Here is a 16,442-nt window from a genome sequence, read left to right on the forward strand (position 1 = left end):
CAGCACAGCTAGAACTGCAAGTGAGTTCTTGGAAGAGACTTTCTTACTGCTTTAAATCTGCAAAAAGCTCATCTTTAAAGGTTAGTCTGCGGGCCAGTGTTACGAGAATGATACTGAGCTAAACAACACTGCAAGTACAGCAGAAGAACACAAGCACAAATTTTGACATTATCGAGCCCCACTGTAGGCAGGGTCTTCTTTCATTCTCAAGAAACAGGGTGCTAAAAACAGCTGTTTACAACAGTAGCAAACTAGGCTTACATAGCCTGTGTGCAGCCCAGGTGCAGCAGCCCCACAGATTCAGAGATAAGTCTGCAGTGGCAGCCGCATTTGTATCAACACTACAGAGGCACAACAAAAAAAAAGTCTGTTGTTGAACAGGAAACACCGCAGAGGGTTTTGTCTGGGTAATTGAAAACTCCAGCTTTGGGAATGTAAACTTATCTGGCAGACTGATCATCATCTGCTGACAGTTTTGTTTTTTTTTTTAATCATCATCATCACCATCATTATCTAAGAGAGACCTCAGGTGAGCCAGACCGCACACCACAGTCCGGCCGGATGCTCGTTGGCCTCACAGTGAGCAACGCATCCAGGCCAGGAGGTGATAAAGTTGGGAATGGGTTCCCTCGCTCGGTTCTACCAAGAGCTCTGTGGAAGGTGATGTTGAAATGGAAAAAAAGCTGACCCTAGTGCTGCATATACACTGCAGTTCACCACAGCCTTCAACTTAGGTTGCTTCTGTCTAGACAGCAGTCCAAGACTGCCAGGCATATTTTTATTCATGTACTTTCTCCCTTCATTGCATCTGTGACAAGTTATTTCATGTACTACTACACGTCTAAGTGCAAAGTTAAGATCTAGACTAGGATCTAAATTTTTGCAAAGCTCCTTCAGGGTTTCGGTTGGAGGATTTGGCCTGGCTCCGCATAAAGACACAGGCCAGCAGCAAGGATCAGATGCAGAGCCTGGCTGTGAGCTTTTACTGCTGCCCTTTCAGGGCCACGGAGAGTGACACCCATCATCTGAAAAGTCTCACTGAACAGCAGGCCAGTTTGTTCAGCATGCTCAAGGTACCAAGAAGAAATTTCACCAAGCCCACATAGGCTCCTCTCAGAGGTGGGCTCACATATCAAGACCACCCAGGGGTCCTCAAGTGCCAGTGCCCAGATTTATGACGAGCATTATCAGAGCATGTCACTGTCTGATCTCAGCTATAAAAACCTTGCTACAAATCTAGCAGTATTTCTGAAGCAGTAGCTACAATGCACTATTATTAAATTCAATTAAGTAGTATACTTGTTTAAAGCATGCCCACCCAGAGCTCCACACACATTAATGGCATCGGTTGCTTCAAGCAACTACCTAGTGTTACGCCCCCTCACTATTGAGGTTATTTCCACGATAGTAATTAAATCCTCATTAACAATGTTTAATTATAAAGTAAATCAAATGTAATAGCCTACACAAGGAATCACACCTAAACACAGACAACCTTCTTCTCTATAATCCTGAGGTCAATAGAGAAAGAAGGGTTCAAGTGGGCTGTTGAAAACTGCTTGCAAACCTCCGGTCCAATGACCGTAGCCCATGAGTTGGTTATTGGGCACACAGTTCATTTCCCTTGTTAATTAACTTTTAATTTCTTAAACATCACCTCCCTAGAATGGCCTTTGGCCCTACATGAAGCTGCTCTGAACAGGGAACCTGGTGACTGAATTCTTACGATCTTTTCTGCTGTTCTTGTTTTGTTCAATAATACATAAAGACCAGCTGATTCTGAGATGTCCACCATCCAACAAAATTGCTAGGAGCCTCTCCCATAGATTGCACCTCCTCTAATTCTCACCTGAAGGATGCCAAGCACCTTTGCCCAGGGACTTTTCAGGATGGGGAGGAATTTGCCTCTTTGCACTTACCCCTGGAGAGATCCCTTCTGCCCAACCTTTCTGCTGCATTAACGCCTCCACCTCTTCTGATTTCTCTTACTGAAAACAAGTCTCATGAGTCTGACAATGAAAACACCAGTGCCATGGGCCATGGCTGTATTTCAAGGGGAAAAAAATCATAAATCCTTTCTTACTCTTGAAATCAATTGGATTTCTCCTCGTCAAGGTACTAACACAGGCAAATCTACTGCCACTCCCAGTTCCCCAGCCCCAGCACTCCTCTGAACTTCTCCTGAATCTCTACCACATGAATCAATGTGGAGGCAGACCTGGCAAGCCTCTCCAGCCCCCATCAGCCAAGTCCTCTGTTGCACCATCAGGCAGTGAGGTTCTCATCTCAAATGCTGGCCCCCGGTGTGTCCTGAGAGCAGCTCCCTATATATTCCTGGTGAGACAGGCTTCTCAGGTGACCACCGGTGCTTAGCCGCAGGGCAAGATATCACCTGTATGGCTGCGGAGCTTTTCTATGAGCAACATGGAGTGACCCTGCTTCGCATTGCTCATTTTTCTCTAGGCTTGCGAGGTTTGGCAGTTCTGTTCAGATAAGCATCCTCAAGTTTGCATGTTTATCTCAACCATCTCCCAAACAGCTTTGATCTGCAGGATTTGGCTGGAGCTCTCAAAGTTATCTTGAGAAAGCTTGTTCTAGGGAGAGTCATTCTTCTGATTAATAAGAAAAATCTTTCTTATTGGCTTTGAGCATTTTTACCCTTGCTGGAATCAGGGAGCGTAGCAATGTGTGCAAACAGCAAAACCAAAAAAGTCAGGAGAACTTCTTCTTAAAGCTGCTCTTGAGATCAATTGTCATTTCAGCCAAAATTTCAGGTCAATTTTTATTTCAATTGACTTCTAACGTGGCATCTTTCTTCTTCTTTCCCACTCTCCATTTAAGTCTGTCCCACTCAGCCTACCACCAAGTAGGTCAGTATACGAGCTGTTTGTAAATAAAGATTTACACTTTGTGTTCACATGTGGCTTTACATACTCCAAATTCTAGGTAAAACATATGTGAGGAAAATTGGCTGTATGGACGAGGAAACCAAATCATAGAAAGGCTAGGAGCCTTTCTATGATTTTTACATAGCCACAGCAGAGGAGGGAAGGAACTTTGTTTGGGGAGTTCTTTCTGTCTAGAGTAAGTTTTAAAAGATACAATATTAAATCCTGTTGACTTCGCTGAAACAAATAGCCCCTCTCAAAAACACTGGTGAAGGAAACACAAGCCATACATATGTACATGTTAATTGAGCAATATGCTAACTTTCCAGTTTAGTTTACCTTCTCCTTGGCTAAAGCTAAGGAAATATTTTTTAGGCTGAGAAGCACCAAATTTAACTCCTGCTCTTGAAAAACTTCAGCCTGTATTTCCCCATCTCTCCCCATCACCCCACATAAAAAGATTTGTTTCTTTTAGGAACAATCAGGGAAAAGAAAGATGATGGCATTATGGAAAAGGAGGAATTATAGAGTTAGCAATGAAATTTGCTGCAGGGAAACTACTCCAAACACATCCTGTTGCCCTCACCTAAAAGAGAAATGTTCATTAAAAAATACTACTCAGCGAGGGGAAAAAAGTGTGAACAGCAAAAAAATATGTACATGTGTTTTAAATAATTTTTTTAATTGTTGAGGCAGTAATACTTGGTTCATGGAACTGCAATATACAGAGAGGTGAAATAAATAGCTTATATATATATAATATATATAATATAGCTGGTTTTAAAATATTCCCTTATCATTGGTGTACTAGGTCATTTTGTAGTCACTTGAATGTATTTAGCAGCATTCTCCAGAACTGAGCATAATGCAGGATCACAGAGCCGTGACACCTTATGTCGTCAAAAAGGTTACAGAAGATCGATGCGTTGAGAACTCCACGGAAACTCAATCACTGCGGCACACACCATCTTGTCTCGGTCCAGCTTGCAGCAGACAATAAATAGATTACTGCAAAACTGGCAATTTTCAGGGCAGGGTCTCAGTAACTTTGGGAAAGAACTTTGGTTTTCTTTGGTTTTATTTATTTATTTTTAATAATTACTTTTTCCTCTGGGGATATGCTTGAAAAGTTGTCCTTTCCAAAAAGAGAAATAAGCACCTGTGTCATCAACAACAAGAAGTCAATTTAAATAGAGCAGTTCTTTTTGTTTTTCAAGTCACAATAAATCCCTAACAGCTTTTCCCCAGCGTTTGCCATCTAGTCTTTTATTAATTTTTTTATTTTTATTTTTTTTAAACACAATGTACAAAAATAGAGCTTCTTCCTTATTTTTAATGTAAAAATATTCCTCTGGTGCAGTTTTTTTTTTGTGGTTTATTATTGTGACACTGTTTTTGTCTATTTTTAACTGGGGTTGGTGGGTCGTATTCTCTTAGTCCTCTTGGTGACTGTTGTGTACTTGAAAGGTTTCTGTATCTCCACTTGGCCCTTTGGGTACCTCTTCATAAAATGTACATCTTGCTGGTTTTCCCGGGTCTTGGGCCCTTTCCGTGGCCTTCCTTTTTTGGTGAATCCAACATACCAGCCTGAATATTTTGCTGACATCAGTGCTGTATAGTTGTTTTCTAGGACTTTTTCAATGAAGACACACTCCTTGCTGGTGCCATCAGGCTGAAAAAGGGAAAAGAAAATCCAAATGTAAACCAAACGACCAAAACCCAACTCGGTATAAATACAGTCATTGCATCCGGACCTGGCTTTTGGCTCAAACATCTTAACAGGACCAGAAAGAAAAGTCAACTGAAAAAGAAATAAGAAAAGCATGAGAGCATCATTCAACTTCCCCCCCCCCCCCCATACACTCCTATCCGAGGAGAGAAAGACTTTTCAAAGACAAGCACTGTTAGGCATTCAACTCCTTCAACTGCAAGAAAAACAAGACATTTAGCTTTGCATTTTCCATTAGAAAGGAGGGTGAAGTGAATTTGTTCCAAGGAAGCATCATATTTACATCCCAGATGGGCCAGACAGCAGCGCTTCTGCTTCTACCACTCACTTCTGACATATTTTGAAAAATACCTTTTGGCCCTGTGCGCATATCTCCAAATCCCACTAAAACCATTACAAGCCTCAGCCTGAGCCATTGGGGTGCACTGGAAACGCTCTCCCTCTGTTTCCAAGGCACCACGTAGGAGCCAGCCAAGTCAACGGTGCACGGGGAGTCGGGGACAAGCTGACTCAACCAAGCGACAGACACACGCTGGAAGCACCCATGGGCGCTAAGGACCTCGAAGACCCTTAATCAGGCACAGGAGGGGAGTCTGAACGTCGCTGCCGGTTGAGATGCTGGGCTCTCACTTGTGCAGGGCAGGCAGCACCGCGGGGAGTTGCAGCATCGCACAACAGCTCGTCCCGGTCGCTCAGCACAGAGGAAGTTCTTCTTGCCTACAGTCTCCTGCCAGAAAATACACTTTGTACTTTAACTGCCAAGTTACTGGTCCCGTACCTACAACACGTCACACGCTGAGTGCCTCCCGTGTACCAGGCCTTGGCTTCGTAAGTCAAGAGCCATTAAGGAGGAGAAACGACTTGTTTCAGCCCCCGGGGACAGATGCAGCTCTGGGTGTTTTACAGCGATAAACACAATACGGAACATTATACAGGATTCAATCTAACGCTTAGCAAAGCCAAAGGAAGGATTTCCTTCGTAGCATCAGCCCAATCCAACTCCCACTGAAGACAAACACGGGGTTTTTAAATGTACTGCAGGCCTATATTTACTCTTACTATTAAACGCACGCCCTCCCCACACAAAGAAAACAGTATCAGACCCTGTCAGTCCTCAGCCTTTTCACCCATCGGATGGATGTCCGTGGGAACAGAAGAAGGACAGACAGTTAAGCAGCACGGCACTTGCAGCAAACCATAGCAGTGGTCGGCAGCAAGGTTCAGCGGCTCCGTGCAGAGCGTGCTCCGGGCACAGCTGACGGGGGCTGCGGGAGCCCTGCTGCGCGGCTTTCCTGCCCTTTCTGCCACGAGCAGCAACGCCCGGAGCCGGGCCAGGCGCGGCAAAGCCAGCGCTCCTGCTCTTTCCTAAAAAACCTTTCTAAGAAGTCCTGCAAAATCAGAGCAGAGCTTGGTAGGGTTCGAGAGCCCAAGCGCGGGAAGTGCAGGGCGTAGCGGGGCGGGAGCACCGCAGAGCCGTGGGAACTGGCTCCGGCTTCGCAGCACCTGCAGTCCCCAAATAACTGCGGACGAGCTGTAAAAGCGACCGCGAGACGGGAACCGTCAGGCACAACACCACAGGCTGCATTCATGCAGGCAACGAAAGGGGAAAAGCTGCCTCATCCCCAGCCTCCAGAACAGGCCCTTCCTCCCGGTTTTATACTTCAGCAGACCTTCAACTCAATCAGTGCAATAATGCGACGTTAAGCCTGCTATCATTAGCGTGCTCTCCTGTCAAAGCAGATTGTTATTACGCAGAGGTCTCATTAAGAAGGCAGGAGCAACAGCAGCGAGTCTGCAACAACAAAACAGAGCGGTCACAACAGGCGAAAGACTTGAAAGAAGGTGCTGGGTTGCTTCCTTTCTCCACAAACGTGCCAAATCCAGCGTCTATACAGAGGGGCGAGGCCAAACGACTGGCAAGCTCCGTCCCTGCCTAGGCACAAAGGTCCTCATTTTATCATCCACAATTTGAAGCTCACGAATTCTTTAATGAATGGCAGGACCAGGCAAAGCTGAGGGGTCTCAGTTCCTGGGGGGTCATTCTCCGAGTCCTGGGTTTGATCAAAGCCACATGAGTGGAGAAGGGGGAAATCAGTTGACACCACAGGGTTCCACCAGGTTTCAATGCGAGGCCATAAAAATCGCCCCAGGTTTCTCAGGGCTCAGCCCACTACAAACCTTTCACCAATAAATGGAGAATTTTTAAACAATACCATGGCTGGGTTTCAAATCCACCCAAAACCAGGTGCTGATGAACCGACCAAATTTGTACTGCAGGGGTAGCAGGTAATTGGAACGGTCATTTCCCTCATACTTGCAGAAAGGTCCTGGATTTGAGCCACAACCTTGTTGCTAGGAGAATTTAGGCATTTTCATGCAGTTTGGGAGGTTTCCGCTTGCACTGCAATGTCAGTTTCTCATGGAAAATGAAGACTGGAATTAAAAGAAAACGTGTGTGTAGGAGGGGGAAGTTATTCTATTAATAACAAAAAAGTATTTACTTATACCTTCAAATCTGCCGACAGAGCCTAAGACGGAGACAGGCGGTGTAGGAATAACAAGGTGCAACTTCAGGCCAACCTCAGGGCTAATTTGAAGTAAACAAGGCGCATGAGATAAAATAACTTCGTTCTGGAAGAGGAAGAGCTAAACGATTTGATAACATGAAATTACAGTAACATTTACAAGTACTTCAAGATAAACCAGGATAAGGACCTTGCTCTTCCCCAAACAGAGCATTCCTGTACGTGCTAAGACATGTCAGAGACAGACAAATGATTTTCAAATACTTACAACATGATTTTATAGCATCTGTTATAAACCTCAGCAGAACATAAATCATTCACACACGTTACCTACACCATGGAGAGCTGGACCCTGGATGGTCTATTAGGGGAAAATGCAATTTGTGTCAATAATTTCTAAGTGTTACCTTGTTTCCACTTGGTGACAGCTGTTTAAGGTCCAACCACCTTCCTATTTAAAAGCAACAGCAAAGTAACTCATTGAGCCTGTCCCCCTCACCCCCTCTGCCCTCAGAGAGAGGGAAGGATGGACAGGAGGAGGGACATGGCCCTCCTCAGGTCCAAGACAAAGCTGGCTTTCCTAACATAAAGGAGATACCCATACTCCCTGCTCACGTTTTCCGAAGAGTTTCTAGTGCAAACATTTGCCACCCATACAGGGTTGTACCCTCTCACACAGAGATCATCCGTGGGACGTTGCCAAGTTACATTTCGTACATACTTAGCTGTCAGGATGCACCTCGCAGAGCACGCACCCTTCCAAGCATAGACTTTTACAGTTTGAAACAATTCTTTAAAATATACATGAATATTTGAAAGCACAGGAGACAGCAGGAGCCCCCTGGCCCCAGCAGTGGCACTGATGAGCAACACAGGAGGACTCTCTGGAGCCCCAACTCCTGACTAGCCCAACATGATGGGATTGAGGCAAGGACTTTGCAACACAGGGGTGTCAAACTGTGCTAGGACTTGGAACAAGTAAAAAATCAGAGAGAGAAACTCCACCTGCAAAGTTACAGCTGAAACCTTGCCCCAGGCCAACCTGAATTAGAAACATGCACCTTTTTGCGAGCGCCGTCCCCCATAATGTGCTCTACCATCAGATGGCTCCAGGCCTACTTTGGTTCTCCTTGCCCAAATTCGGGCAGGGCAGTTTGCACTGCACTGCTCTCCCACCATGTGCAATTACCTATGTGCTGGGCACAGAGAGCTGGAGGACAACGCGCTTGCTGTGGCATTCGGGAAGCAAGACCCCAGCCATGCTCCAAGCTCTCTTCAAGTTATCAACTCCTTCAGCTCCAGTGAAAGCTGGACGTCACTGCCAGGTGCAAGCAAGATCCCACTGTTGGGATAACCTGTGCCACGCTGCTGTTGGAGAAGCACATGCTTATGCCAAACATACACTCCCTCCCCTACACAGTATTTTTTTTTTCTGCCCGTTTTGAGCACAGGTCAGAGTAATTCTTCACAGATACGTCATGGCTATCATTCCTTCCAAGCCTTCTTCATGCACACGTCTCAAAAGCTACTGTCCATAACCTTCCCAGGCTACTGCCAAGTTTCTGGGAATCACGAAAATAAATATCCAGGAGCTTTTCGATCTCCTCTCCCTCTCATCCAAAATTCTTGCCTGCTCACTCCTGGTCTAACCTACAAGTCGCTCCACCCTGCTGGAGGCAGGGCAGCAGCTGGTGGGAGCCAGCCCGGCTCTATCGCCATCACACTGGGAAGAGGGAAGAGCTTCCTCGCACCTCCCCGTCTCATCATTAAACCGAGCAGGTAACAGCACCTACGCGCCACCAACAAGCACCAGCTGAGCCAAACAGATGCAGGCTGTAAACGCACCCTAAGCTGGCCCAGCCTGCAGCATGTCACACACTGGGGGACTGCCAGGTCTTGGTATCACACGTTAAAGTTTCACCTTCAGGAGGCAGCACATCCACAATTAACAGCAAGGCACGGCCCCAGTCAACACCAGCTGGGGTGCCAGGGGAGCTCCAGAAGGCACAGGGCCACCTCCATCCATCAGAGAGGCCCCAGCCGGGCATTGCACTAACACCAGTCCCCTTTACCTCTGCAGACTAGGGGCAAATGTCCACCTGAGAGAGGTCAGTCTGCTGGGGGGGGGGCAGGGAGGGGGTGCGTAAGTGACGTTTTAAAGAGAAAAGCTCCGTACAGCATATCAGCTTGAGCCATTTTCCTTCTTCTTTTTATTCAGCAGGCAAAGACCGTTTGCAGCAGACCAATTTTCTCATGCACCCACCACATAAGACCTCCTCCGTAGGCGCCCACTCCGCCCAGATGCTGTGCTCCCCCCTCCCTCCGTGCTCTGCAGGAGCGAGCCCAGCCTGCAGCTCCCTTGCAGAAAGGGCTCCAGGACCAGGACAGAACAGCAGTCCTGCAACAAGGACACCAACGCCTATCTCCAAGGGAGAGAACAGAAAGAAATGGTTTTCCTGCAACCTCAATTCCTTCCAGAGGAATAACTCAGAGCCTATTTTTACACATCCCTAGTACCAGTGGGAAGAGGTGGTAGCTGTTAGCTTTTGATCATCTTCTTACAAACTCTTGAAAAACGCCTGATCTAAGTTCCACCTTCCACAGAAAACTCCCAGGTATCCCCCTGGTCTGCAAAAAGGTGTGAGAGAGTATAGTACCAGAGGGCAAACAGATAAGCTACGTGATCCAGGCATTAAAAAGCACCATCCTTCCAGCTGGGCATCTCCAGTATGTAACAGCTGGAGATCAGCTCCAGACTTGGAGAACTGCTGCCCAGTAACAAGGCAATAAGCTCAAATGGTTGCAGTTCCTTTTATCAAGCCAGGCTAGAGCAGCAACAGCTGTGCAAGGCTCCCACTCCAGGAGGGGATGTCTCTCACACAGAGCTGTTTATACACCGTGGGCCAATTTCATCCCATGTACAACTGCAGGCAGCGGAGTTAAAGGAGCTGCAGGCAAGCCAGGGTGTCTCCGAGTGCCATGAACTTACCAACACGGAGCGCTGGATTGTTTGCGCAGAGCATTTGGCGACAGCCCCTCCAGTATTAAACATGAAACATGTTGAACTGACACTAAAGCAGAATTAAGTGCCAAAGCATTTGTTGCTTCTACAATTACACGCTGGAGCTCTTTGGTGCTCCTTCTCTTCTGCACTTTTTTTTTTTTTTTTATGGCCCAACTTGGTCTTATTGTAGTTTTGCTTTCGTGTTTTAAGTTCTCCAAATGGAAAGGATCAAAGGGCTCTTTGTTGTTGGAGCAGGAGCGCTCCTTGGAGCGAGCCAGTGCTGCCACTAACAGCTTGCTGCTCAGAGGGAAATCTCGGGAGCCTCTGTGCCACCAGCCGGAGCCAAAGCATTAGCAGGTGCAGCAGCCGCCTCCTCCTTCTCCCCATTAGCCTGCAACACTAAGCCACCTGAGCAGCTTTTTATGGGAAAGGGAGGCCAGGGCAGGTTTTCTCATTTATGCTTCACAAATCTGGCTCAGTGGGCACCAGCAAATCCAAACTTCGCTTGGCTTTTATGGCAACAATGAGCTCGCACAAGCAGCTCGGATAACAACACGGTGCGGCGAGAGATGCCTCCAAAATTGAAAGGTTTCTCTGTTCGCAAAGATCAGGGCGCAAATTAAGCCTGCCGAGTAATGCTGCATTAGGCTGTTGTTAGCTGAGCTAATGCTAACACGCTTTCCCCCCTCCCACAAACAGCACTGAAATTAGAAGCTCTCCGGGTAAGGCTGGGGCGACTGAACGCACTGGCGACGCGTTGCAAATAACAACAACCCGTCGGAAACATGGCTGGCGCAACCTGGGAGCGCCGGCTGGGCATGGGCCGCAGCGGGACTCGGCCGCTCGAGGGAGACCGGGGCGACTCCCCTGCCTGGTTCTCACCCTCCGGCAAGCGCGGCCCCTCGGCTCGGAGCGCGCCGCTCTGGAGACGTGGCCCTCCCTGCGGAGCAGGGTCGCTTCCCTCCGCGTGAGCCCCCTCCTCCCGAAAGTCCACGAGCAGGGAAAGCTGTCACCCGACCAAAAGCTTTCCAAGAGACGGACGCATCTTTCGGACAAAATCGTTATTAAGGAAAAGGATCCTTCGCCATGCTGGTCCGCACTGCACCGGGGTTTCGCTCCCACGCCACCCCCAGGCGCGAGGCTCCTCCACGGAGCTCCACAACCATTTCAAAGGGCTGCTGGAAATTCCCCTCTGACCCTGGCACCGTTATTCTTGCACACTGCATTATACAGCTGCCCTACGCTTCCGAAATTTCCAAGCAGTCCCAGCACGGCAGGTTTGCAGGAGACACGTGGCTCGGCAGCTCCAACGAGCCAGTCCCAACTCACCCCCAGTTGGGCACCGAAGGCCGAGGCACCCGGCATCACTGGTTCCCTTCCAAAACCCCGCTCACCCAGCAGGGGCACAGTGGCATATGATTTTCAAGCAACATGCAACTTCTCTGTGCTTTAGCACAAGCTCAGCTCAAAGTCAAACAGATTGGCAAGGCTCGAAGCCTCCAGGCTCGCTCCACTTGGCTTGGAAAAATCCCGAGTGGAAGAATGTAAGGCAGCAGTTATGGTAACGCAGCAGCTTTTAGCGGTCCTGCTTGCCCCGCTTCACACACACAGCTTTTAAACGCAGGTCAGGAGGAGTGGCAAACAAGGTGGGGGAGGCAGCTGCCAGCTCCAGCAGTGCTTTGGGAGAAATCGCCTCCTCGCAGCACGGCAAATCTCAGCGCGCTGGCTGGCGGGAAGCCGGGCCCGGCCGGGCTCACGCACTTTACAGGAAACGAGAGGACGGATCTGTCACAAGCATCCTGGTGCTCAGCCTCCTGGATTTACGGCGTTTATCCTGACCACAAAAACACCTCTTGACCCAGATGCACGCTCTGCTCCCAGACGGTGCTGTAAATCAGGGAAGCGGCATCCCTAAGTGCTCCGAGTTACTCAGCCCCCGGCCCGCTTCCTCCCGCTCGCTGGCCTCTGAACCACCACAATCCTCCGAGGAAAACTCAGGAGTCATGATGGGCAGTTCGATAAAAACGTCTGCCAGCGCACCAGGGAGGTTAAATTATACGTAGAGGACAGCAAAGTGCATTCACAAAGCGGGGGGGGGGGGGCAAAACAAAGTCCGTGAGGAGGAGATGCTTTGGAGAGAAGGTACACCGACACTTGGAGGCCCCGTTGCCAATCGGTTTTGCACATTTTTGCACACTCTTGCCCAAGCACACTGGGAGTTGCTTCCTTCTCTCCCACAAGCGTGGGCACAGTCTTTTGCATGTGTTTGGGTAGGAACTACTGCTCTGCAGAACTGTGTCGTGCCCAGCTGCCATACACCTGCAGCATCCGTTGCACTCGCTGCAGGACCCAGCAGAAACTGCGAGAACCAAGGACAGAAGAGAGGGTTTCTAGGTTGATGTATTTTTTTTATATTTTTCTTTCCCTCTATCTTTCATTCAAAAATTTCACATTTCTAATTCGTATCTGTTCACTACCCTGGAATAGCGTTTCACTGTAGGAGATACAGAAGTACAAAAAGATTAGTATTTGTAAAAGTCAACCACGTAAGGCTGCGGCTATGCCAGGAGCCGCCTCCTAACCTGCTGCCTCTGTCCCAGACAAGTGTGTTGTTAACAGTATGGCAGGAAGGCATATATCCATAATTGGAGCAAACGAAGATGGCTTCAGCTAGGAAGACATAAATTTGGCTAACAGAAATTCAAAACTGTCTCTCGGAGAACTGTGCGTACTTACTACTGATGATGAGAACGTTGGTCGCCTCCTGAAGGAACTTTATGAAACCAACGTAAGAAAATGTCTAGGTCAAAAATATATTTAAGCACAGTCTACATTTTTTGACCTTAAAAATGCAATTACAGTGGCTATATTAAATGGATTATCTTCTGCAGAACTTGGAGCATAAGTATTATCCTTCCCTTCAAAGTTAGCCGCTGTTCTCACTTCACATCCAAAACACACTTGACAGTCAAGTACAAACAGTCCTTGAGCAGCAGGATTCAGTTGAATGTGCATCTCAACCACATCCACTTGAGAAAGACAACAGTGCATCACTCTGTTCCTTGCTGCAAGTTAAGAAAAATATCGGTGTTTTTCTAAGGTAACATTTAAAAGAAACATCAACCCCAGCTTGGGGAGGCTCAAGACCAACAAAAATTGCACTTGAGAGAAAAGATGGCCTGAAAAAAGCAACACAATTCATCTTCATTCAAGCATCTACACAAGATGCTTGCAACACGCTCTCTCCACCCAAATAGTGTGAGACACAGCCAGTGCTCAGGGATGACTATTCCCTCTCAATAATTTTAATTAGTGTTTGACCTTAGGGAACTGGATAATTCCTGTTTGACAAGGTCAAACTAGTCTTTCCTGGAGAGAGAAAGACGCCTCCCATCAGCACCACTGCAGCTCCAGTACGACACACAGCTGCAGCCACCACGAAGTACATGGGACAATATGTTGGCAGGCTTGTGGGGATACTCATTCCTTTAACACAGAAAGGATTAAATTAAATTCTCATGTGGGTTTTGAAAAAGAAGGCAGCTTTCCTCTGGAAGGGGGTATAGAGGTTCCAGCCATGGAGTAAGATAAAGTTTTAAAGGTCAAGCTTACAAACTTGATCTGCAATGCAAACCTAGACTTTGCCAAACTTCAGCTTGAGAGAGATAATTCGTGGTTCTTGAGAATACCCAAAGGAAAACATGAGGCTTGCTAAAGAGGAATCTCAAGAAATCTGTACGTTTGTTACGTAGGTCTCTTGTGACCAGATACAGGCTGGAGATAAAGAGCCAGTGTTCACATCCTCAGCTGAACAACTGGAACTCTCTAACAGAAACTCATATCATGGAGAAATTTGTTTTTAAAATAACAGGATAAGCAGTTGTTAAAAGGCATCTTTTATTTTATCTTTGAGCAAACACTTGACTTAAAGCACTCTGACTCTATTAAGACACCTAAGAAAACTGGAGACTTTCATAGGTGCCAAAATGTGACTAGTAGCACCTCTGAATCACCTGGGCTGTCCAGTGAAATGCTGTGTAGAGCACCAGTCCCATCTCAGATATTCCTGCTGCCATCCGAGCATTTTCTGCTTGCAGGATACACACCTCACATCACGCACAACTCCTGTACCGACAGCTTGGTTGAAGCGAAAGCCTTCAGTCCTCGGTGAGCCTAAAACTCTATCAGCCCAGGGTGGCTTGGAAGACTGCACAAACTGAAGGTAGCTTACAACTTTTAGCACAGACCTTAAATATTCCCGTTATTGTTATAAGACGTTAGCTTGTCAAACCAACAATGTGAGCGTCCTACCTAGCAAAGCCGCTAAATCCAAACCGAACCATAACCACACCGTGCTTATACATTCTTAATAATTTCCATTTTTGAAACCTGTAACCTAAACCCACGAGAACACGCAGGTAAAATGTACAATACAGCATCCAGTCCTCTGAAGGCACTGATTAAATGTTCAGAGATGAATGAATGGCGAAGGGAATATATTCAAAAATTGCCTGAATAGTGACAAGCTGCTTTTTCTTTCTCCATTCAGTGGCATGAACACTACAGTCTTCTGGATAGAAAAACCTTCAGAGCCTTGGCATCCAAAAATATGCAAACACATGCACACAACTGAGGTCAGAATCTCCTCCTTAATATTTATTGCCGTTTTTAGCCGTTTAAGAAATAGAGATGCCTTATCTATTAGAGCCGGTTTCTTCCATCTCCTCTTCCCCTCATCCAAAGCGGCTACAGCGTATCGGCTCAAGCACCTCTGCGTCCCCGAGCTATCCCCATTCTCTGTGCAAGCTCTCCCGTCTTTCCTTCCCAGGCTCCGCTGCTTTTCCATGTTTCTCAGCATTCACAAAATTGCTCTCCCTCTTCTGAACATATGGAGCTTCGAAACAATCTTCAGCTCTTTCTTAACCCACAATGTCACAAAAAAAAAAACCTAAACTTTTTCCATAGAAATCATTACTTGTGTTTGTGTCATTTTTCCCCTCGCCTTTCCACCTCCAGGGAGCCTCCGTGCAGGACACTGCTGTAAACATACGGTCAAAAACACAGAACCAGGACAAGGCCCATTGCTAATAGCAAATATTAACGCTGCAAAGGTCCAGTTAGCTCACACAGACTCCTAGCACTTTGGAGGAGCCACGGCAGCACCTACGTCTCTTCGCTTTCGAGCCAAAGCAGCCGCAGTGTAGTAAACACTGGAAAGTAGCTTCATTAGGCTCCACCGTAAATGGCTTCTTGGGAATCGTTACACGGCTCGCGCCGTTCAGGGCAAGATTTCCAGGAAAAGCCAGGAAACGTTTGGCGGCCGCCTCACGCTGCGCTCCGCTCAAGGGAAGGACTGCTCCCGCCTGACCCCGGCTTTTTGCCGCCCCGATACAACCGGGCCGCCCCTCCGGCTGCAGCGCGTCAGCCCAGCACCGGGTACGACGTCGCAAAGGGCGGGAGGATGGTCGCAAGCGCTCCGGGAAGGCGCGCGAGGGCCTCGGGCCGGTGCTCGACACACTGGGCGTACAGAGAAGTAATACGACAACGCAATTACTGTGTGTCCACGTGCCCTGACGCTGCAGGACAACAAAGTCCCTGGTGTCCTGTCCAGCCCCCCTCCTCAAAGGGGCTTTCCAGCACTGTAAAGATGCAAAATTGTGACAAATGAGCCAGTCCCACCAGCATTCGCAGGAGTTCAAATGCGATGTTTCAGTAATGGAAAAGGAGCAGCTGCAAAACGTTGCAGTGTTACCAAAACCTCACGGTATTTTGGGGCTCAGAACGGAGGAAGGTGATCGCTGATTTTAGTTAGCTTCCACTTCTGCTTTCAGTTTCATAAGCATCTAGCTTCTGAATTTACAGAACAAAAATTCAGATTTTTTTCCACTGGCTGCAGAGAAAAGTCTGAATAGGTAGATGCAGAAGACTAATTGTTCAATTGAAAAAAATACTGTTTTTCTTTTCTCATTGTTTTTAAGCCGCAGGGTGGCTCAGGATTCTTGGATCCTTGAGGTGGATTTCAGACCAGGTCCATATTCAAAGTATGACAAGATTCAGGATTGTTTGGGTCCAGCTTTTGGGGGAGATGTTTAATATTTAGATGACTAATGTGGAAGACAAACTCAAAGGGGAGTGAAAGCTCAGCAACAGTTTGCTGTAAAAAAGAACCAATTCTGCCATATATGTAGAGCCACGTTGCCATTCAAAATGAGATAAGCAAAACCCAGCAAAAACCATGTCAAGTTTTGTTTTCACGCAAGACACAGAATAGTTTATGATCCAACACATCACACAGA

At 47.3% G+C, this 16,442-nt stretch overlaps 1 protein-coding gene across 3 annotated transcripts in view; it reads right to left on the reverse strand.

The window, feature by feature from the left end:
* Positions 1-3,583: 3,583 nt before the first annotated feature.
* FGF18 (fibroblast growth factor 18) overlaps positions 3,584-16,442 on the reverse strand; it is an 87,828-nt gene continuing 74,969 nt past the window's right edge. For all 3 annotated transcript variants that reach the window (XM_062587292.1, XM_062587291.1, XM_062587290.1), the window contains one exon: positions 3,584-4,560. In XM_062587292.1, coding sequence (XP_062443276.1) covers positions 4,294-4,560 — 267 coding nt within the window. In that variant the 3' untranslated portion in view covers positions 3,584-4,293. The remainder of the gene's footprint in view (positions 4,561-16,442) is intronic.

The sequence above is a fragment of the Rhea pennata genome, chromosome 14 (genome assembly GCF_028389875.1).
Source record: "Rhea pennata isolate bPtePen1 chromosome 14, bPtePen1.pri, whole genome shotgun sequence".
In the NCBI taxonomy this organism is placed as follows: domain Eukaryota; kingdom Metazoa; phylum Chordata; class Aves; order Rheiformes; family Rheidae; genus Rhea; species Rhea pennata.